The sequence below is a fragment of the Solanum verrucosum genome, unplaced genomic scaffold (genome assembly GCF_900185275.1).
Source record: "Solanum verrucosum unplaced genomic scaffold, falcon-dt-bn FXZP01000108.1, whole genome shotgun sequence".
Classification (NCBI taxonomy): Eukaryota; Viridiplantae; Streptophyta; class Magnoliopsida; order Solanales; family Solanaceae; genus Solanum; species Solanum verrucosum.
Window position 1 is genome coordinate 1,112,085 of NW_026020274.1, and position 23,669 is coordinate 1,135,753.

Below are 23,669 nucleotides of genomic sequence, written 5' to 3' on the forward strand. Positions count from 1 at the left end.
AAAATCTGGAGCTGATCGAAAAATTATATAATAATATATGTTCAAAATTGTTTAGTGGGGGTAATAGGACGATTGCAAAGTTAAGGTGTCTTTTTGAAAATACGAGACAACTTCAACGATGACTTTATGTCTTTTCTCGTATATATACATACATAATAACATAAAATAACACTTGGAATTAAATTAAATTTCTTGATATGACTTTAATTTATTACATGTACGTATACTGATTCAGGTTGAAAATTAAATTCCGTACTTATAAACGTAAATATATACTTCCTCCGTCTCTATTTATTTGTCAAATACTCCCCATGTTCAATAATAGTTATCCACTATACTATTTTGGAATGTCCAACAACATTTGTCCACTTTATGACATCAATCATTAATTTTACACTTAGGCCTAATCTACCGTTATCATTAATTATTATCATTTATCTATTATATTTTTCAAGATATTATATTTATTAGATATAAAGGGTGATGTAGTAAAATTACCTTTCTATTTATAGTTTTTTAAGAAGTGTGCAAAATAAATAGTGGACAAATATGAGAAAATTGCCAAACTATTTGTCCAATCTATTACACCTTTTAATATTTATTTTTTTTTTTAAAAAAAATCCCCTCTTTCCTCCTCTTTTCTTCCCCAATCATTTCTTCATCCCTAACTATAAAAAACACCATTTTTTACCTCAATAAATTTTTATATCTCTAACAATTTATAAAAACAAAAAATGAAGTCATTTTTTTATCCATTCCGAATCTCTAGAGCATAGAAGATAGCGATCCTAATCAAATCTTTCATTCAACCAATTCAACAATCTTTCATTTTTTTACATTTCGTTCAATTTCTTCATTAGACAATTTCATATACATATTGAATGGGTCATGAATATTCGAGATCAAATTCAACCTCTGGCGATTCCTCTCTCTCTCTTCCCCATTCTTTCTCTTTATAATTTGAGTTTTTGATTTTGATTCTTCATGGGTTTTATGAGAATATGTAGTATCCTTTTTTTAAAATGTAGAAGAAATTGTTTTGTGTCAGTTACTTCTAATGAGTTTGATAATATCTTTTAAATATACAATTACTTCACTTTGATTTTGTTACTTTTGACTCCATGACTTTAAAAAAAATCAATTAACGGGTATGTTTTTTTTTTTGGGAAAATGCATAAGTACCCCCCCCCCCCCCTAGCCTATGCCCAAAATCCCTGAGACACACCTAACATTTACTAAGGTCCTATTACCCTTCAAACTTATTTTTTAATTAATTTTCTATCCCTTTTTGGCCTACATGGCACTATCTTTGAAAAAATTGTCAACACGCGCTGGACCCACAAGATAGTGCCACGTAAGCCGAAAAGGGGTAGAAAATTATATATAAAATAAGTTCGGGGGGGTAATAGAACCTTAGTAAAAGTTAGGTGTGTCTCATGGATTTTGGGCATAAGTTTGGGGGTACTTATGCATTTTCCCTTTTTTTAAAAAATAAATTAAATTTGTTAGATATGTTCTAAATAAGTCTATTGTAAAATTATTTATTCATAAAATACATTAGTTGTTGATAATTTTTATAACAAACATCCATTGATAAAGCTTCAACAATGATAATAATGGTGAAGAAGATATAGTTGTATAGCTAAAATAAAAAGAAAGAAAGAGAAAGAAAAAAGAAAAGAGAAAAAAAACAGAAATAAAAAAAAATATGCAACTCACTCTCTAAAAGAGAGTGAAATAGACTCTGTATGCCAACTCAGTACATAAGGGGTTATTTATTTCATTTCAAAGTAGTTCAGGGGGTAATAAGATTCCCGTAGAGTATAAGTATGTAGTTGGAAATCCGGTAATAGGCTAGGGGGTCATTTGACCATTTTCTCGGACAAATATTGTTGGACAGAGCGAGTATTTCCTAATTTGATGTCCCTTTTTACTTGTCATTTTTGACAAATGGAGGGACAATTCTTTTCTTCCGATAATATCCTCAATTTATTGACATTGAGTTATTGTCTTTGAAAAATAAAAAATGTAATTAAAAAATATGTTTAAGACTATAATAGAAATAAAATGATAAACTCATTATATCAAAAAGTAACAAAGAAAGTATATATGGAATTGCTCGATCGCAAGTTTGTTTCTTACCCTCAGATTGTAAATGTATGACTTATGTCCTTACTCAATTCAAAATGAATCTAATATTTCCTATTAGTTCAATACTATATTCTTGTAGCTACTTATTTAGGAGAACGACAACAATAACAATAATAACATATTCACTTAAATTTCATATGGGTTTAGAGAGGGTAGAATACATGCATACTTTATTACTACTTTATGAAGATAGAGAGATTATTTTCAAACCATCGATTCAAGTTCAGCAAATTCAGGTACAAAAAGGGAACAATAAAGAAAATATAGTCTTGTGAGATAAAGAAGATGCACCAAATGGAACTTTCTCCTAAATCTCATATACCCCTCCTGATGTGTTCTTATAATATCATGAGTCATTACATATTTAAAATCATAAAAATAAAAAGTTTTTTTAAAAAAAATTATGATGAAATTAATCTATTTATAATAACAAAGACGAGCAATTATATATAAACACATAATTTTATTTTTACACATATACTTGCATATCAACCCACATATATTTTTCCTTATAGTTGTGAATTGTGATGGATTTGATAGTAAACAATCACTATATGAGATAATTTCTATATCATATAACAATGATAAATATATTACGAAACACAATTTTGCACACTTAAAAGAGTTTGAATGAGAAAACATGGTCCATAAATAATTCAAAACAAGCAATAAAAATCATAAAAGTTTAATTAAATATTATGAAATTCAAAACAAGCAACAAAAGCCATAAAACATTCCACAAATGACCCTGGCCTTCCTGCTAACCATTCAACGTTTGCTTTGATTAGGCCTCGGGATGATAACTACAAGTACACATAAAAAGTGCAATTAGCATAAATATTAAAATTATAAAATATTACTCCTTCGAAAATAGAATAAGAATAAAATAAAAAATAACTTACAAAAGTCTAGATTAGTTAAGATCGCACGCAAGTGGGGATCCATTGGTAGACCTCTAGCAGCATAGGATGGATCATACAAGTTATTTGTAATAAGCCTGTGTTTCAAGTCACCAAAAAATAATTATTTTTATATTCAAATTGTTTTTCATGCCTAAGAATGTAATTTATGAGTATGATTTAACAAGTGTCCCTTTTTATGTTTTCAGTTGAATACTACATTTGCTATTTTTGAATTTGTGCAAATATTATTCTTGAAACTAATAAAACATATCATTTACAAAATTTTAAATCATTATCTATCATTTTTAATAAGAGTTTTTATTAGAATATTAGAATTTTTCAATTATCGCGTAAAAGATCTATGAATTGTAAAAAAGAATATCAGAAGAAGAAAAGGAAAGAACAACATTTTTTTTAATGTGTAATTACATTATTTTATGTTTTTCAAAAATTATACTTAGAAAAATACTTTTTTTTTTAGTTTATCACATTATAAAAAGAATATTACCTAGGAATCTGTGGAGAGTCTTGGTTTGGTTGGGTACCCAAATTTGCATCTCCCTGAGCAATTTCCTGCATTCATTCATTAAAAAAAATGAAAATATATCACTAATACAGTAACTTAGTATACATACAAATCTTTTGAAATTTTTTTTTGATGAAGTATATATAAGCAAATGAAATAAAAATAATTAAAAATAAAATAAAGACAAAGCACATACTTCAGCACGAGAAGATGATCCATAAGAAAGTCTTGGCCTTTGCCCACGTGGATAGTAGGCCTGCGCTCATTTTTTAACATAAACTTTTTTTTTTCTAAAAAGTAACAAATCATATTACTATTTTAAAGAATTTGTCTTGAAAAATAACATTTCAGGATAGAAAAAATAAAATAATAATATTGGCAATTTATCCATATAGTTATATATACCAAAAAATTTAAATTGATATACGTTAAAGTTTTAATCTAATTAAATTTAAATAAATAAGAAAAATCAAATTCATAATTAAGAGCATCACTCAAGCAAGACAATCATTTAAAATAAATGTATAAATAATAAAAGAAATAGTGTTACGAAAAAAGAAAAAAAAACATACCTCTGTAGATAAATTTTGGCTTTGAGCAAAATTGAGTTGAGATGGTTGATTAATTATAGGTCTGTCAATTAAATGAATATGAGTTTATAATAAATAATAAAAAAAACATTAACAATGAAATTATGCCAACAATATAGATTTGTTGCTAATTTAATTTAGCAATAAATTATCTTGTTAGATACTGTTTAGCGTTATCTACTATTCTTTTTATAGTAATTATTTGACATCATAAATGAAATAAGTAAAGTGTATATCCACCTTGGTACATGCAGGATATTGATGGACATATTCCTCGAATGATTTTCTGGTGGATTTATAACCTACACACATGAATGTTCAAAATAATAACTTATAACTATATAATTAATTCAGATAAAATATATATGACTCAGTTAAGTATTTGAAAAGACAATAATTTGTTCACCTACTTCGAAGTCCACGTTCAAGGTATTACTCAGTAAATACATAAGCTATGGGATACATAAATCTGTTTCAAGTATAATTAATAAGCATGTAACCAGCACAATACTTGTACTCCTTAATTTTGTTGATCTAAAGTTGGCTTCATCTAGTGGAGTGCTTTGATCCATGATGTCCCCTCAGGTGGAGGATTCTTGGATCTGTTGCATCTTTGTAATGTTCTTTCTTGTATCACAGTTGTAATGTTCAACCTTTTGTCTTGAATATACACTACTCACTTGGTATAAAGTAAATTATGCTCTTAAGTATATATTTAAGCTTTTAATACATATGAATAAAGTCGAACGTGATACAATTATAGTTAAAAGAAGAGGATAGTAATTATTTTTTAGATTGATGTGGTATATCTCTTGAACTTTAATTTTGTTAATTACTGTATTATTTTATAGTTAGAGTTTTGGCTTGTGTCACATCAAAAAATGAGTGTTGTTACAAATTCGGTCATAGTTTAAGTGTTATTTGAGCTATTTTTCCCATAATAGTTGGTTCAAAATTATGTTCACAAAATAATATAGATATAGTGCGAAACATATACTCTATTGCAACAATGTCCAAACAAGTACTAGTAGCACGTAGAGATGTGCACTTAAATCGAAATTTAAATCAAATTGAATTTTTATTTGGATTAGTTTTTTGATTTGATTTAGATTAAGGATTGTCTTTGTTTGGTTTTGAATTTAGAAAAATAAAATTGAATAATTGAAATTATAATATATATATATATATATATATATATATATATATATATAAATAAAAGTTGGTGTAATATACCACAAATATAAAATATTACAGTTGAAAATAAAATGACAAAAATGAAAAAATCTTTAGGTTGAGGCGCGGATATCTCGCTCTCTTTAAGGAGATTCAAGCTCATTGCGGCATAATCTACACCGATCCAGCAATATATCTCTTGACTTGTCCCCTCCGGGATACAACATCCCAACAACGTGTACAACTCAAGCAACTCCAGATTAGTTGAAGAGTTCAAAACTCCACAAAAAGAACACCTTCTTCAACATATAAATATTCTCTTTTGTATAGTGAATATAGTTGAAGACTTATAATATTTTCTATGTCTCAACTCTCTCCTTTACTACACTAACCTCAATATAATACCACTCATTTTTTTCACTCTATCTCTTCTTGTACATCTCTTGTTGTTTCTTCTTCTCAACACAAAGGAAAACCACACTATTTATAGGTGATGAATTCTTCCTTGCAATAAATATGAAGATTGTGGGTAGTAAATTTGCCAAATGATTGATCCAAATGTTACAAGACATAAAGATAGAATAATGAGTGACATAAAGAGTTGGTGGTTACATAAGTTACAAACAACTAATGACTACTTTCTTCTACAATTGATGAGAGTAAAGAGGCACAAATGTAATGTCCACCAATGGACATAACATGATACATAATGTGACATATAATATATTTTTATTAATATTAAAATGTCACACCAACAAGATATATATACCAACAATATATATTTTATTAATTACATATATAATATTTACGTTTTAGAATTAAATAACAATGATATAAGTATATATGAAAGACACTGCCTTCTCTGACCCTGAATTTCTGGATCAAATATGATAATTTTCACGACTCAATGACGGTAATGTTTACAAATTTGTAATGCGTAGCACATTCTACATTTCCTTTTCTTCTTCTTCTTCGCCTCCAATCAACTTGAATGTTATTATTTAATCTCTTCCATCTATTTTCATCTCACATTTAAATATTTCTAACTAAGAATGTATAATTAGCAATACAGAAGAGTTACTTAAATTATGCAAGCTCCTCTAACTTATAAATGCTAATATGTCAAAAATAACAAAAGAAGATGATCATGTTAGTTGTACAACTCATATCCTACATGGATATTAAAAATGATCATTTGACTTTTCAATAAAAGAAGTCCTATACATTTCTAAGATATGTCAAAAATTCTATTATGTGTATAACTTACCTTTTTTTAATTTATACACTTTTTTCCTTATTATATCATTTCATCCACTAATACAAATATGAACTAATTACCAATTTCCATCAAGTAAATTTGTCCAAAAGCTCGTTATCTCGACAAGTCCAATTATTTCTTGTTTGCTGTTAACTCATCTAATTTGAAAGAAATTGCCTTGTGCTGGCTCTAATAACTCGATTTTGTTAACTATAATCTATCTCAAAGCAGGAATACTTATATGTTAGTAAGAAACACAACTACTCCAAAGATAAAATCCAACCAAAATTGAGTTTTTGTTTATATCAGTTTCTTACTCTTAAGGGATTTGAAAAGATATATATACTTCTCAAGTAGTACAGTAGCACTTTATAGTAATTATATTAGTGATATTGTTCAATGACTATTTGAGGGTATATCCTCATTCTCTTGTTAAGGCATATATTTGGATGAATTTATAAATACATATATGTCCAGCTTTATTGAAGATAATTCTTTCAAACAGGATTTTCTCAAGTAGTATTGTAGCACCTAATAGTAATTATATTAGTAATTTTGTTGAATGTCAAATTGATAGTATATCTCCACTAATTATTTTAGTCAGTTTAAAAAAGAATTTTTTTTCTTCTAATTTTTAACTCTTTAATTTCAATATCTCATATGACATGTTTAAGATCATAGGATTAAATGACATTTGGTACATTACTTATCTCCAAAGTTTAAGACTACAAGTTTTTTATTTTCTAAAAATTGGTTCCAAATTAAACTAATACAAACAAATTGAAACCTATCGAGTAGGTAAGTAAATATCCAGTGCAATTTAACGAACAAATGCAGAAATTAACTGATTCTATTTATTAAGGATAGACCAAAGTAGATATACCAAACAGTTGCATCTGCCATGAGTTATTCTGCATCCATTGCCAATAGTTGAAGCATAGATTGAGAAGATAAAAGGATTGAGAGGGGAAATCTTAGAGGAATGAACAGAGCTAGAGAAACAAAGGTATGATTATAGAGAGGAGAGCATTTTCAGAGAATTAGAAGAAGGGGGAATAGAGCCCAGGTGAGGAGAGAATTGATTTCCAAATATATAACTCACAGGGAACTCACAAATATATTTTGGGTTTTTTTTGGCTTTTCTACCTTTTATCCGATGTTGAGTATCAACATAATGGCCAACTTGTTCAGATTCGAGCTCTCAAGCTCAAACTCGAGACTTCGGGGTACTTACCTAACTACAACATTAGCAAGTATATATTTTGGGCCCATAACAAACAAGAATACATACATGAAAAGTTATCACATTAACACTGACACCTGATAATTACTTAGAAAAATTCACAAAAGAAACAATGAAAGAAACTTACTCCAAATTTACCAGAGTCAGACCATCGAATTGACAGACCCATCAAGACCAGTCTCCGACTTTCCTACAAAATCCTGACCATAAAAATTGACATAAGCAACAATTAAACCTCATTAATGTATCCAATTTTTTTAGTTTTGTTTTTTCATCCCAAATCTGATACCAGCTTGAGACCCAGTGGCGGAGCCACCTTACAATGAGGGTGGTCATCCGACCCCCCTTCGGCGGAAAATTATATGATTTATACATGGTTAAAATAATTTTTTAGGTATATATAGTAGATGTCGAACCCCCTTCGGCTACTTCGTGTGTCTATTTTTTTAGATTTTGAACCCCCTTACTGAAAATCCTGGCTCCGCCACTGTTGAGACCCAATTAATTACATATACTTGAATGAATTGAGAAATGCTCTAAAGAACAATACACATATATGTCTAACAATACAAAATTAAATTTTAGAAAATCTACGAATACATTGAATCATCATCAAATATTAAGTAGAAGACAATATCATGAGCCTCAATATTTATGTAGAACACTTCCTTCCACAATCTTTTATTCTGTCATTTACTTCTTAAATTTGATCCCCTGCACTGTAACTTCCTGCTTGGGCTGTCATGGAACTGGACTGCTTATTGTTCTCCCTATTAAATGATTCATTCATTCAGCAGTTATGCGACATAGTTATGTATCTTCTTTAATTAACCACTCATATCGAACTAAAAGAAATCTAGTTATAGAACTGCATGTCTTCTTTGTTTCATTGAACACTGATGTATAGAACTTAATGTGGCAAGCTGTTGGTAAGATTTACTTTATTCCAGTCATATATTTCTTTTAATTTCTCCCCTGCGCTGTATCTTCCTTGTTAGGATGTGGTGGAGCTGGATAGTTTCTTGCTAATCTATTCCAGCCAAGCATCGTTTTGTTCTTTAATCTTGGTCAATCAACTTGATCCAAGGCTCTTTCAATCTTGGCTGATCCTTTTCTTACTGCTACTATTGTGTCCTTATCTGATGAATTCATACATCAACTTCTTAATTTCAGAAAGTAACTTCTTTGAATGCTACCGTGGAGAGGGCACAAATTCCCACTGTTATGAAAACTGATCTCAAGGCCAAGCTCTCAGTCCTCCAGGTATGTATTGTTTCTGTTGTGGCCGAAGTTGAAGGAAATTGCTTAGGAAAGAAAACTAATATGCTGATGATTTCTTCAGAATCAAGTTATAAAGGCCAAAAAGAAGATAGCTGCAGAGAATATACAAAAAGCCGTTAAAGCTGCCTCAGAAATGGCTGAAGCTGCAGCTGATGGTGGAAAAGCATACTGCATCTTGCAGATTGGCGTGGGTTTGGACACTGCTGCAGTCCGTGAAGCAGTTGTCAAAGTCATGGAGCAGAAGGTTATTTGCTCATACCTGCTAAACTAGTGCTCGTATTCTCCTCTAAAATTTGTAATTTTTATAAAAGTCACTGACTGTTTAATTGTCTGAACAGGGTATGGCAGTTCTGGTATTCAGCAAAGATGAAGCTGCAAACAAAGTTTTGGTCTGTGCTGGTGTACCTGAGAAAGGTGACAAGTGCCAGCAGTTGAATGTTAAAGATTGGTTGAATGCAGCTTTGAAGCCCTTAGGAGGTAAGGGTGGAGGTGGAAAAGGTGGTCTCTCCCAAGGCCAGGTTTGTACTCAATTTTGACTTATCTTCATACTCTGCTTAACTTCATGCACACTGCACAAAGCAGGTTTCATTTAACAACTGATATGTTACTACTTGTGATGGTTGCGTTGCATACATCTCAAGTTTTTTGTCAAACTTGACATTCATCTTTTGCCTTAATGGCTTGCGTTGCTTATACGTTGCTTGTTACTATTCTATTCATGATGGTTAAATTTCTTTCCTTTCAGGCAACTGATATATCAAAAGTTGACGAGGCAATGGATGTTGCAGCAACATTTGCAGCTATGAAATTAAATTGATGAGTAAGGCCAGTATGTCATTGCAGTGTTCAATGGCCGAGGCTGATGCAACTATTCTAAGCAATATTGATTGATCAAGATTTTCAATGGGTCGTGGAGGCTGTCTCAGAGCTAACTTCCATCATATACAACTGTGTGGTCATTTATGTTGCTTTCTGTGAGCTAACTTTTTACATGCAGAAAGTAAAGGAAAATTAGAGAAGATTTATATTGAACTTACCTGCTTATTGCATACTGCATAATTGTTATACACGAGAACGATGAAAATAGAAAGATTTTCCTGTTGTGATAGTGCGTCTGTTAGCTTGTGTTTTCTGATTACAACTAGTATTCCATTGAATTGGGGTAATGGCATTTCGTAGATGTAAAAAGAAAAGGACATGGTGTGAACATGAAACTTCTTGTGAAAGAGAAATTACGCAAAGGAAATTGTGGCTCAAGTACGTGAATTCAGATGCAATGAGCAAGTTGAACTTTTACAGTTTTAACTCTGATTGATGCTTCCGATTCCACCTGAACTTGAATTAACAAGATGAGTGACGGACAAAGTGACCTCAAAAAAAATGCAATCTGAAGTTATGTTCTTCAACACTTCCAATTTGGTCATTTTAGAGAACAAAAAGTGGAATGGATGCAAATTAGTTTCCTTGCATATTGTATACACTGCAAGGCATACTATGGTGAATGAAACGCGAAAAAACAGTTTCACTACTTGGCAGGTTTAGGTTATTGTAGCGTAGAAAATCAATTAATCTAACAAAATAATGGTTCTCCATCCAACCCAAAAGCCAGATTGATTAGAGTCGTACATAATTCTCCATCCTATCTACTTGATTACACAATCAATGATACGTCATGATAATTCACTTCATGGTCAAGTAATATATAGTGGAGAGAGAATCTGCAGATGGCTACAACCAGAGAACAGCCAGCTAGAGCTGCAGCTCCGGGCAGAAAGACATTGCACTGCTGAAACCCATGAAGCTGTTGTCAAGAGACATGGAGAGGAATGTTTCCTTGCTGCTCATATTCATTCATCTTTTAAGCTTGTGTTCTTGAATAGTAAACCGTGTTTTCAGGGACATGACTATTTCACTGGCTGAACAGCAAAACAACAATTCAGGTAATTATACAAAAGAATCTGCAAAAAGAGCTTTTGTCTGTGCAGGTGTACGGATAAAAAAGAAACAGTGGTTCAATTTCCATAAAGAAGAAAGAGACAAACACCAACGACCCACTCCAAAAAAAGATGTGTTTCATTCACTTAGATTCTAAAAAAAAGAAAACTCCATGCAGGTCAAATCATTCTTTGCACCACGGATGTCAAACTGGTTAATTACGTTATTGACAAAGTAATGACTGTCAAGGAAGGGGGGGAAGCATGCGGGTTCTTCATCGGATGTGCCAAATCTTTACAGTAGAACAGAGTCTTCGTAACTGATATGACCAGATACGGCATTGGCATGCCATTTTCACCAGAAATGCAGCTTTGGCATAACTGGATATCAGGAGTGATATCATTTTTCCTGTAGATCACAGAAAGACGCAACTCATTTCCAGTGTACGCACAATAAAACTATCTTCAGTCGTCCTAATCTTAATAGGTGAGCTTCTACCAACTTTCAAGTGTAGAATCAGTAACAGAATGTACCAAAGTATATGGTGGGCTAAACTTTGACACAAATATTCACTTTTCACATGGAAAATGCCAAACACTGATAGGTCTTATATGATTCATCTTGTGTTCAGATCCAACTCCCCACCTCCACGCCACTCACTCTGAGTACCTACATCTCCATTATCAGTTTCTTCATCATTCAAAAAGTCCTCCGATGGTTCCTTTTCGTCTTTATGTCCATTGTTGCCCCAACCATTGATCATTTCATCAGGGCTAACTTCCTGTCCGTGCTCACCAACATCATTACCCATTTGAATATTGCTCCCCCTAGGCCCAAGTGCACTGGCTCGTATTGGCGCTCGGTTCATCATCTCAGCACGAGCTTGTGATTCAGCACGGGCTTGTTCTGCATGAACAAGAGCTGCCATTTGCAAATTAGGATCATGAGTCTCTCGACCCATCTTTTGCCTGGCCTCCATCTCTGTTTTCAGTTCAAGCACGATTCTCCTCTCTTCTTGCAACAGTGACTGCTCTAACATGAGTTTCTCCTCAGTCCGGAATTCTCCAACATCTCTCTTGTGGGAAATTATATTAAACGCAAGCACTTGTTTCTCAAATGTTGCAGTAAACTCTGCAACTTTCACAGCAATGTTGTGATCCCACTGCTGTGAACGAGAAAGCATTTGGCCACTAGTGTCTGAATCAAGGATCTTATCATCCTCCTCTGCTTCATAGTCTGCCACCACATGGTAAGGCAAAAGCCTAAAAAAAATGACACAAGGAAAAAGTCTGAAGTTGATACCATCGGCGAGCTGCCTTCTATATTAACTTTTCTGATAGGTACCCACATACTAATTCCAGCAAAATAAAAAGAATGGTATAAAGTATAAACATCAACAGAATATACATTTATACTACAATGTGCAACATGGGATCTAGTCAGTCAAGAGTAGCTTTTGGCAACCAATAAAGCTGGCTATAGAGAGAGATTCTCATGGCCCTGCCAACTTCTATGAACTGGAGCCAAGAAAATGGAACTATATGCAGATGTTCTTTTTATAAGTCACAAAACCATCTCTCATGAAACAAAAGTTCGGACTTTGGAGTTCCTTTTTCATGATACCACGCCTCAGAAGTGTACGTCTCAGCTAGAAATACTAGACTTTCTAATTGTGTATTGTTACTTCATTTTTAGTGTAAAGAAAACCATATAGAGGACCCTTTGGGGTGGCCCAGTGGTTTGGGCTTGAGACTTCCATGTTGGAGGTCTCAAGTTCGAAACCCCTTGCCAACGAAAGCAAGGGGTTTGCCTTCTGGGTCGAGCTCGTCGCACCGGGCTTGCCTAGTGCGGGTTACCTCTCCTATGTGGTTCCCTTGTCATAAAATAAAAAATAAAAAATAAAAAAATAGAGGAAGCTGAAACTCTATTAAAATTCTTACAAGCCTGTAAGAAGGAAAAGGCCACACTTTTGTTGTTGCAATTAATAAATATGTCTCCCGCACAAAGGTTGTGCTGATGATTAATATACTTTTACCTTTCACAAAAATATAACTAGACTTGCTAACAAGAAAAAGAGGAGTCGGTGTTCTTTGATTCAATAATCATTGTTGAGTCATTGCAATGTTTATCATTGGGAGATAAAGCTGTGAATGGCAAGCATTAGACAAACCATTCTATCGTGAACTTATATTGAAAAGGAAAAAAACAACACTGAAACACTAAAAATTCAAATTATAAAAAAATTAAGACATCTTTCTGTCAAATCTTTATTTTTATGACCGTGAAATCCGTTTGAACCAACCCTTAGGACCAACTGCAGCCTTCCAAACTCAGGGGTAATGGCCACCACCTCCCTTTTCCACTTAAATACTAGGCTTAGTTCGCATAGCACAAGACTCATATTGGTGACCTAAGTCATAAGTCCCTCAACCTTTGTCAAAACCCTTGAAGCCCATCGTTCCATCAAATAAAAGAGTCCTTTTAAACAGTTGTCTACACTATCTCCCCTAAAAGAAGGAGATAGAGAACGGAGGATAGAATAACAAAAAGAAGAGTAAGAGCTCTGCTTCATTATTGCAATTACATCATGTATGAAGAGAAACACAGCTGAGAATGTTCAAAGTTAAAAACAGGCTTTCAAGCAATTTACATACTTTTAAGAAGTGACAAAAACTTGTGTATTTCCATGGCTTGTATAGAAGTAAGAAATAATTGACCTATTTATATTTCATCTGGACAGCTCATGAACAAAGAAAAAGAGCACTACACGAAAGTATGTTAAATACATCCTTTTATGCCAATTAAAGCTTGAAACTACTATAAATAGGTGCAAAGATGTTGTATATTATACATTCATCAAAGGGAGTTCAGAGATTCTTCTGCTACATAGTGAATATTTAGGAGTATTTAAAGGGTTCTTCTCGTCGTTCTCAATGACTCTAGTTGATGATTTTTTTTCCCGGAAGAAGTAATATATTTTATATAAAAAGAGTACCCCTCAGCACAAAGACTATGCTAAGTGAAACATAGTCACAGGAACCCCCAAAAGATAAAGAAGCCTATTCCTGGACAGGTTACAGTGACCCAATAATGTCAATTGCAGAATCTACATCTTCCGCAAAGGGCCTCTTTACACCAAAAATGCAACAAAAAAAACAATTCCATTTTTAAAAAATCACTTGACCTTGTTAAAAATACCACAAATGAACACAGCCAACAGGCAGGTTTGTCAAGTGCCATACTCCACTTGATGAGGTGACATAGAGGGTGTTTGGATTGGTTAGTCAAACCTACTTTTAAGGCAGTTTTTGACTTCTAGAAGTGTTTGGCAATTATAAAAAAAAAACTTAAAATAAGTCAAAAATGACTTAAAATAAGTTAGGAAGTGTTTGGCAAGGTTAAAAATAACTTAAAAACCAAAAGTAGGCCTCCCCTTCTTTTTATTTTTTGGACTTAAAAGTCATTTAAGTTTGACTTTGTATTTTTAACTTAAAAGCTACTTTTTTTAAGTCAATCCAAACAGGCTCATAGTCTAACTATAATGAATCCTCTGAATATTAATGTAGGGATTGATATAGCCAATAACTAATCTGGGAGTGAGTCGTGATTATTTTTTTGGAACCACGGGCTCCAACTTCTCACATTATTATCTCTTTTTTGGGGGGTTCATAAATAGATCAAAACATATGCCCTTTTTCAACTTGTGACTAATAAAAATACTAGGGCACTTCAAAGAGCAATGGAAGCTACTCTTCTTGGATCTTCATACTAAACAGTACAAATCACTTATTTAGCATAGTGAGCATACCAATAGTAACATACACGACATATAAATTACATCTGCTACAATATAACAAGACATAACCATAAACGGATATACAGATACAACAAATTCTTTACAATGTAACTGCAATATATTCCTAAACAAAAGCATACCTGCTCCGCAGTTGGATATTTGTTCATATGAAGAACAAGGACTCTAGCAAAGATGGAAGCATGCACTGTTGTTTTAGAACCAATATCTAATTGCATATTAAAGTTCAAATGGTACAAGTACATGAAAATGGAATATGAACTCACATCTTTGCCTTGTTGTACCCCTATAATATTTTTTTCTCAATATTTATAAGCATGAGGATGAATATGGAAGCCTTCAACTTCCCATAGATCAGCTAAAAATACAGAAGTTGTACAAATAGACGTTTTGAATAACACGAGAAAAGAAAAAAATACTACAACAACATACCCAGCGTATCCCACTGAGAACAGAAAAACATAGATGTCCAAAAATGCAGTAAAACCATGTTTTTTTCTACCAAAAAAAGCTGTTTTTCACTCCAAACTACCCAAAAAAATCAACAACTCCAATTTGTATTCACGCCAAACATAACTATATCATTTTTCACTTTGAAAACAAAACCTACTTTTTCATCTACTCAAAAGTCATTTCTAATCTACGAAAATTAATCGTAAGAGGCCAGAAGAAAGCACCTTTCGCAAGCGTCTTCAAGAGAAGTGAAAGGTCGCTTAAAGTCAGGATGGCAGACTCGCCAAGCGTCGTGGTAAGCCATCTGGAGCTCCACCCGGTTCGATTCCGGCGCAACCCGTGTCAACTTCTGCTGCTGATGTTGTTGTTGGGTAGTACCCGGGTTTTGTTGATTGGGGATCTGGCTTGACGGGTTATTGCTAGAGCTAGGGTTAGGGTTTGGATTCGGGTTCTGTGATTGAAGAGGGGTAAGGGGGCGATGAAGGAGCTGCTGAGGACGGAGATGAACATCAATGTTCGAAGGGAATCGAGCCATAGCATCCTGCTGTTGTTGCTGTTTCTGGCGCTGAAACTGCTGCAATAAGAGTAGCTGCTGCTGCTGCTGTTGTTGTTGTTGCTGTTGCATCATTAGCTGCTGCTGTTGCGCCAAGGCCTTCGCTTCATCCATTTTTTAAATTATCAGTCGGATCAAACCCTAATCTTCTTGCAAATACCTGAATTCTTCATCAATGGCGCTGCTTAATAGCACCAGGGTCGGAGGAGGATTCAATTTACATGTAACGGTTCGCTAATTATTCCTGGCTAACACTAGTAGAGTATTATAATATTAATATTATCAACCACGATACAAAAGATTGCTATACAAGGACATTTAATTCGGAATCGAAGGTTCAATATTCAAATAAATTCAGAGATTTTTGTTGATTTTGTTAGTTGTCTACAAACAATTCAAATATCTCTATACTTTTAAAATAGATTAGACTCAAATAGCATAATTTGAAACACTTTTTTCTACTATATTTCGAAAAGAATTTAATCGTATAGATAATGATTTAGAATATTTTATCATTTTAAAAAATTAAGATAAAATAATTTTTATTTTTATTTTACTTTTTTGAATAAAAAATAACAAGTATCACTAAAAGGTTAACGGGGTAAAAGAAAAAAGAATATTAAATTGAGTGATTGAATAATAAATAAGAACAGTTTAGTTAAATTGTAAATTTTGTTAGGGCATTGTTTGGCAAAGCGATAAAAAAAAGCTTATTTTGATAAGCACTTTTTACATACAATTTTTCAAAAAAAATATATTTTCGAGAAAAAATAAGTTGTGTTAGGGTAATTCATTCATAAAATGTTTTTCTCAATATTTGATTAGCATATTGTATTTGTCTTCATTTTAGAAAGTGTTTTTCGAATGTTAAATTACTAAAAAATAACAAGTATCAATCACATTTACTATTAGACTTATTTTATAACAAGAAATTATTTTATTTATGTGAGACCCGTAGTTCTTTCGCATAATATGTGTATCATTGCATGAGCGTATGAGGCTTGACTTGGTATATCATTTCAGGAGAATAAGGTTGCAAATGGGAGGTAAAAAAATCAAAAAATTAGACTAACGGCATGGGTAAAGGATGCCCTTAAACAGGTTCGAGTTAAAGAATGTCTCTTCTAACACCCCGCCCCTTCGGAAGGACCAAGTTATCCAGTACCTTTGGGGTAAGGCAAAAAGTGTCTTATATGCTAAGAAGGATGTTTTATAAGGTGATATAGTCGGCCAATGATCGTAAGTTAAGCTTTGAAGTCAAGCAAGTTGGGAAATAAAAATTCGGCAAAAGTTAGAGTAAGTTTCTTTGATAAATTTGTTGAAATTTGGGTTAAATGTCTTAGAGTTTTTCTCCCAAATTTATACAACTTTAGAAGAACCTTAATATACTAAATCGAAGGTCTACGAGTCTACTTTCCAACGCACTAAACCATTTGTCCATACGACTTCAAAATTGAGAGATATTCAGATTTTAGTGAGACTGCATAAGCATGAACATGAAGGTGGTCCCCTAGCTCCTATGTCGGTTTAGCTTTATAAGGTCTGATTTCTGTCACGACCCAGACCATCAAGATTGGCACCCACGCTAACCCTCCGGTGGGAGAACCACTACTGCAACTCAAACCAAGCAACTAACCCAAAAACTAAATCATTTAAGGATACGAAAACATGAATAATAGCTAAAAACTGAAGTTCCTATAAACTTCCAAAAGATCTAACAACTAACAATGCGGAAAATACACATAGAACCTGAAAGTCAATGTACCAAAACATCTAAAGTTCAACAAGTCTAAACAAGAAGGGATACAACCCCAAACTAATGAACTAATAACTAATTAGAAAGTCTAAATCCGGAATGTGGACATAGACGAAAGGAGAACTCATGGTAGCCTGGATGACTGGAAGAACTGGCTCACCCTTGAATTCGAAAGATTATTGATCTTCTAAGTGAGGTCTGTCAATAGCCGTTTGAAGATGCCCTGTACTCAACAAAGAAAGAACAAATGTAGTATCAGTACACAACCACAGTGTACTGGTAGGATCACGCGGCTATCCCATTAAGTGTAACATAAGTAAGTCAATACAACAATATAATCACATACATATATCAAACATATACAATATTATCAACATTTACGAAGAATATACAGTTTCGTATTTCTCAAGATACACAATTATGATAAGTCATTGGTCCTCTCATAGAACCCAAATCCAAACAGTTAGCATACCGGAATGTACCCGATCCAATGATTATGCCGGAACGTGGCAACCGATCCCATAATTATGTCAAAACGTGGCAACCGATCCAAGTTAGTGTGTTGAAACACAACACCCGGTCAATTCAACAAGCCACAACCACAATCACAAGTATATTCTCATAATCATAAGATCAAGTCATGATTCGTGGCATTCATAGTCATATATCCTCATTTACAATAAGTGTCATCAATAATGCAACATTCGCATACATACATGTATCATAATGAAAGCAAAGACAAACATACACCACACAATAATAGAATCGCAACCATCACATACCTTGAAACAAGCTTGAAACCTTAAGAAACTTGATCCTTCCCTTTTCGAATTTGTTCCGCTTGTTCTTGGTCTACAAACAACCAATATAATACGGGAATCAATAAACAATCACTAATTACCCAGATTACTAACAATTCTAACAACCCTATATCATACCCATGATCCCAAGTATCCAAATTAGGGCTTTTTCACCATAGTTTCTAGATCAAAACCCTCCCTCATCGATAATTACCCATTAGATTATGTTATACGGATCGAAAAATGGATTCGGGGAGTTAAAGTCTTACCTTTAGCCTCAAGAATGGTGGAAAACTGTCAAGAAGAGACCTGGGTTCGTTCCTTATCTCTCAAATTCAAAAATTGCAGAATAAAACATTTTTGGGGTTTATTTACTACTTTAAGTCGCGTCTAGCCCGCCATAACGGCCCTCACCCCACTACAGCGGCCCCACCAGAGCGACCAAAACCACCGCCAAAGCGGCTTGCACGAAACAGAGAGCTATTTTAATAATTCCAAGATCCCCATTTCACAACACACTTTTAACCAACGACGCTCAGAAAATACCGTTCACGCTAAGATCAATTTCGAGAGTTCTTTTCACCCGAATTCAATTCTGTAAAGTCGTACGGATTCCTTAGCGACTTATTTAACTACTCATGTAATCAAAATCATAATTAGATCACCCAATTGCTACCAGATTTCCCTACACCTTAATGACTCTGATTTCATCCAAATCTGGACTAGATTGGGAAATTCCAAGTTACTACGAAAAAGTTTTACGACCCAAATTTTTTCCCCGTTGGATTTTTTGTAACAAAGGAACCCGGTCGTTACAATAGATACAAATTTACCCATCACTCGTCCCCGAGTGACAAACTTAGGGAAAAGGGGCTAAAGAAGAGATGAAGTAGTACTTGAATCGACGAACAATTGGGGATACTTGTCTCGCATGTCCCTCTCGATTTCCCAAGTAGCTTCCTTAACTGGACGATGCTTCCATTGAACTTTCACGGACTTAATCTCCTTGGTCCTCAACTTACGCACATCACGATTAAGAATTGTAATCGGTTCCTCCTCATATTGGAGGTCTTTGTCTAACACAATTGAGTCCCACTTAATGATATAATCCCCGTCACCATAATACCTCTTCAATATAGACACATGAAATACTGGATGAACTCCCAATAAATTAGGAGGTAAAGTCAATCTATATGCCACCGGTCCTACACATTCCAGAACGTCAAAGGGACCAATGTATCGCAGACTTAGCTTACCTTTTTTGCCAAATCTTATCACCCCTTTCATGAGTGATACCTTAAGAAGAACATTCTCACCGGTTTGAAATGTCATGTCTCTTACCTTATGATTTGCATACTTCTTCATCAACCCCCAAAGGTTTCACATCTGCAGCCTCGAACCAATATATGGGTGATCTACATCCCATCTCATAAAGTGCCTTAAATAGTGCCATGTCAATGCTGGAGTGCTAACTATTATTATAAGAGAATTCACACAAAGGTAAGAACTTATCCCAATGCCCTCCAAAATCAATCACACATGTCTTCTAACACTTGAATAGTCCTCTCTGACTGTCCGTCTGTCTGTGGATGGAAGGTTGTACTAAAAGTGAGTTGTGTGCCCAATTCATCATGTAATTTCCTCCAAAACTTGGATGTGAATTGGGTACCACGGTCTGAGATGATAGAGAGGGGCATCCCATGCAACCTCACTATCTCTTTCACATAAACTTTAGCCAATTGTTTTGCATTGTAATCTATTCTTACGGGAATAAAATGGGCTGACTTAGTCAATCTATTAACCACTACCCAAATAGAATCAAACTTCCTCAAGGTTTTGGGAAGACCAACCACAAAATCCATGACTATCATTTCCCACTTCCATTCCGAAATTGACATTCTTTGAAGTAAACCTGCAGGCCGTTGATGTTCATACTTCACTTGTTGGCAATTTTGACACTTAGCCACAATTTCCGCTATATCCACTTCATGTCTAGCCACCAATAAATTTGTTTCAAATCTCGATACATCTTGGTCACACTCGGATGAATAGAATATCGCGAACCATGGGACTCTATCAACAATTTTTGAATCAAGTCATCAACTCTAGGAACACAAATTTTTCCTCTAAAACTGAGCACACCTTCTGTATCAAGAGTGGTCTCTTGTGCCTTACCAATCACATTCTTCTTCTTAAGTTCATTCAAATTTTCATCCTTAAATTGGTTGGCCTTTATCTCTTCAATGAACATGACTCTTGTTTCAATGCTAGTTAACACCCCTATCTGAGATACCCAATTGCATGAATTTAAACTCAAAAGTCTGAATTTCCTTAGCCAAAGGTCGCTTGGCTACACTTAAGCAAGCTAAACTAACCATACTCACCGCTCTTAGACTCAAAGCGTATATCACTACGTTAGCCTTACCCGGATGGTATTGAATGGTGACATCATAATCTTTAAGTAACTCCATCCACTTTCACTGTCTAAAATTTAAATCATTTTGAGTAAACACATGATGCAAACTACGATGATCAATAAATACCTCACACTTAACACCATACAAATAATGTCGCCAGATCTTAAGAGCAAACACTACCACTGCCAACTTCAAATCATGTGTTGGGTAATTCCTCTCATGCACCTTCAATTGGCGCAATGCATAAGTTATAACATTCTTATCCTGCATCAACACAGCACCCAAACAAAAATGTGAAGCATCACAATAGATAATAAAATATTTACCTTCAACCGGTAATGCTAGGATGGGTGCGGTGGTTAAGAGAGTTACGGTGGTCAAGAGAGTCTTAAGCTTTTGAAAGCTCTCCTCACATTTTTCAGTCCATTCAAATGGTATATCCTTTTTGGTCAAATTAGTTAAGTGAGTGGCAATAGAAGCAAAGTTCTTCACAAATCGACGATAATAGCTAGCGAGCCCCACAAAACTCCTAACTTCCGTCACAAAGCTAGGCCGAACCAAATTCTTAACCGCCTGAATCTTTTGAGGATCTACCGTTACCTCTTCTTTTGAAACTACATGCCCCAAAAATGCAACTGAAGTCAACCAAAATTCACACTTAGAGAATTTAGCATACAACCTTTGTTTCCCAAGAACACCTAAAACAATACGAAGATGGTCGGCATGCTCTTCCTCACTCTTCGAATAGACCAAAATATCATCAATAGAGACTATGAAGAAAGAATTAAGAAATGGCTTGAACACCATATTCATTAAACTCATGAAAGTTGCGGGCGCATTAGTTAAACCAAAAGACATAACCAAAAGCGCATAGTGCCCATAGCAGGTTCTAAACGCGTCTTGGGCATATCCTCATGCCTAATTTTTAACTGATGGTAGCCAGACCTAATATCAATCTTAGAAAACATTGATGCACCTTGCATTCGGTAAAAAAGATCATATATTCGAGGCAAATGATACTTGTTCTGAATAGCGACCCTATTTAATTGTCGGTAATCTATACACATCCTCATACTACCATCATTTTTCTTAACAAACGAAATTGGAGCACCCCATGGGGACACACTAGGTCGAATAAATCCCTTATCAAGAAGCTATTGGATTTAAGCCTTAAGCTCTCTTAATTCCACCGGAGCTATGCGATATGGAGGGATAGAAATGGGACGAGTACCAGGTTCTAAATTAATGCAGAAGTCTATATCTCTATCCGGAGGCATACCTGGCAAGTCATTAGGAATCACTTCTCTAAATTCCAACACCACATGAATAGACTAAATAGTTGGAGTTTCAACCTCAACATCCCTAACATGAACTAAATAAGCCAAACAACCCTGATCTACCAACTTTCTAGCTCGAATGGAGGATATGATCTTAGCTTGCTTATGTTTGTACACCCCATCCCATTCTAATTTTTCCCTTCTCGGAATTTCTAAAGTTACCGACTTAGTATTACAATTAAGCACAACATAATAGGGGGACAACCAAGTCATGTCTAATATTATATCAAAATCAGTCATATCTAAAATCACCAAATTATCCCAAGTCTGAAAACCCATAAACAAAATAGGACAAACATGATAGACATGGGTGACTATGACTGACTCTCCAACTGGTTAGAAACATGGATAGGGGCATCAAGTATATCACAAATCATAGCAAATTCTGAGGCAAATTGCACAGATACATATGAATAAGTATAACCCGGATCAAATAACACATTAGTCATCCGGTCACAGACAAGAATAGTATATGTGATTACTGTGTCAGACGCCTCTGCCTCATTCTTGCCAGAAAAGGCATAACACTGAGCCCTATCATCTTGACGAACCACTTCCATGTCTGGTTGCATGTTACCTCTGCCTGCATTACCATTTCTTATACCTCTACGGCCTCGTTGAATACCTTCTCGCCCACCTTGTGGATGTCCTCGACCATTATTATCATTTCTCGTGGGATACCACTACTCTAGTCAGTTGTTGCACGGAATCCAACACACGTGGGTGGGGACAATCTCTCCTCATATGCCCAGGCTCTCCACGGGTGTAACATGTACGATCAAAATACAGCCTACTGCCCACTGAAGTGGCGACTCCCTGGCTATACTGAATTAAATTATGAGATGGAGTTCCTGAGTAGTTACCTATAGAGGCGAGCATAGCGGACTGAATTGGCTTGGCTGCAAGCATTGGCCTTCCGGGCCCCCTGGAGTAAGAACCTTGAAAGTTACTCGAGTTCTTGGCCCTTTTAGCCAATGCCTTAACCTTACCGTCTCGCCTCACCCCCTTCACTTTCTTCACAAAGTCTGTTACCTCATTAAAGTTTATCCTTGCAGAGGTCATATGAAAAGCTAATACCTGCAACTCAGAGTTTAATCCCCTAATAAATAAACGGATTCTCTGCTACTCAGTAGTCACCAATTGAGTAGCATATCTAGACAAAGTATGGAACTTGGCTTCATAAGAAGTCAAAGACATACCACATTGCTCCAAAGCCATGAACTCATCCTTTTTGCGATCTCTCCAAGTTCTAGGCATATATTTCTCCAAAAATAGAGCATGAAACTGGGTCCAAGTAAGGGAAGGTAAAGTTGAAGATCTATATTCCTTATAAGCTCTCCACCACTGCTTAGCCTCACCTTGAAGCTGAAAGGTCACGAACTCAACCCCATGCTGATGGGCAATTCCCAACTTATGAAGTCTCTCATAGCAATCTAAGATAAACTCATAAGCATCCTCATTCTCAGAACCAAGAAATACA

At 34.5% G+C, this 23,669-nt stretch overlaps 3 protein-coding genes across 4 annotated transcripts in view; 2 read left to right on the forward strand and 1 right to left on the reverse strand.

The window, feature by feature from the left end:
• LOC125834031 (uncharacterized) overlaps positions 1-23,669 on the forward strand; it is a 509,901-nt gene that overhangs the window by 17,163 nt on the left and 469,069 nt on the right. The window lies entirely within an intron of this gene.
• On the forward strand, positions 8,978-10,232 carry LOC125834034 (alanine--tRNA ligase-like). Its single transcript, XM_049513213.1, has 4 exons — positions 8,978-9,106; positions 9,186-9,368; positions 9,463-9,642; positions 9,870-10,232. Exons 1-4 carry the CDS (start codon positions 9,068-9,070, stop codon positions 9,939-9,941), a joined length of 474 nt encoding a protein of 157 aa, XP_049369170.1. The 5' UTR covers positions 8,978-9,067; the 3' UTR covers positions 9,942-10,232.
• LOC125834020 (uncharacterized) lies at positions 11,417-16,254 on the reverse strand. Its single transcript, XM_049513197.1, has 2 exons — positions 15,551-16,254; positions 11,417-12,321 (listed from the first exon to the last, which is right to left on the reverse strand). The coding sequence occupies exons 1-2, from the start codon at positions 15,991-15,993 to the stop codon at positions 11,676-11,678; spliced, it is 1,089 nt and encodes a 362-aa protein (XP_049369154.1). The 5' UTR covers positions 15,994-16,254; the 3' UTR covers positions 11,417-11,675.

What these genes read in the sequence shown, in the direction of transcription:
- LOC125834034 (XM_049513213.1), top strand. Translation starts at nt 9,068, where the DNA reads ATGAAAACTGATCTCAAGGCCAAGCTCTCAGTCCTCCAG. An exon ending in TCAAAGTCATGGAGCAGAAG is followed by an intron (nt 9,369 to 9,462) that starts GTTATTTGCTCA and finishes TTGTCTGAACAG; the next exon opens with GGTATGGCAGTTCTGGTATT. An exon ending in GTGGTCTCTCCCAAGGCCAG is followed by an intron (nt 9,643 to 9,869) that starts GTTTGTACTCAA and finishes CTTTCCTTTCAG; the next exon opens with GCAACTGATATATCAAAAGT.
- LOC125834020 (XM_049513197.1), bottom strand. Translation starts at nt 15,993, where the DNA reads ATGGATGAAGCGAAGGCCTTGGCGCAACAGCAGCAGCTAATGATGCAA. An exon ending in CTTGAAGACGCTTGCGAAAG is followed by an intron (nt 12,322 to 15,550) that starts GTGCTTTCTTCT and finishes CATTTTTTTTAG; the next exon opens with GCTTTTGCCTTACCATGTGG.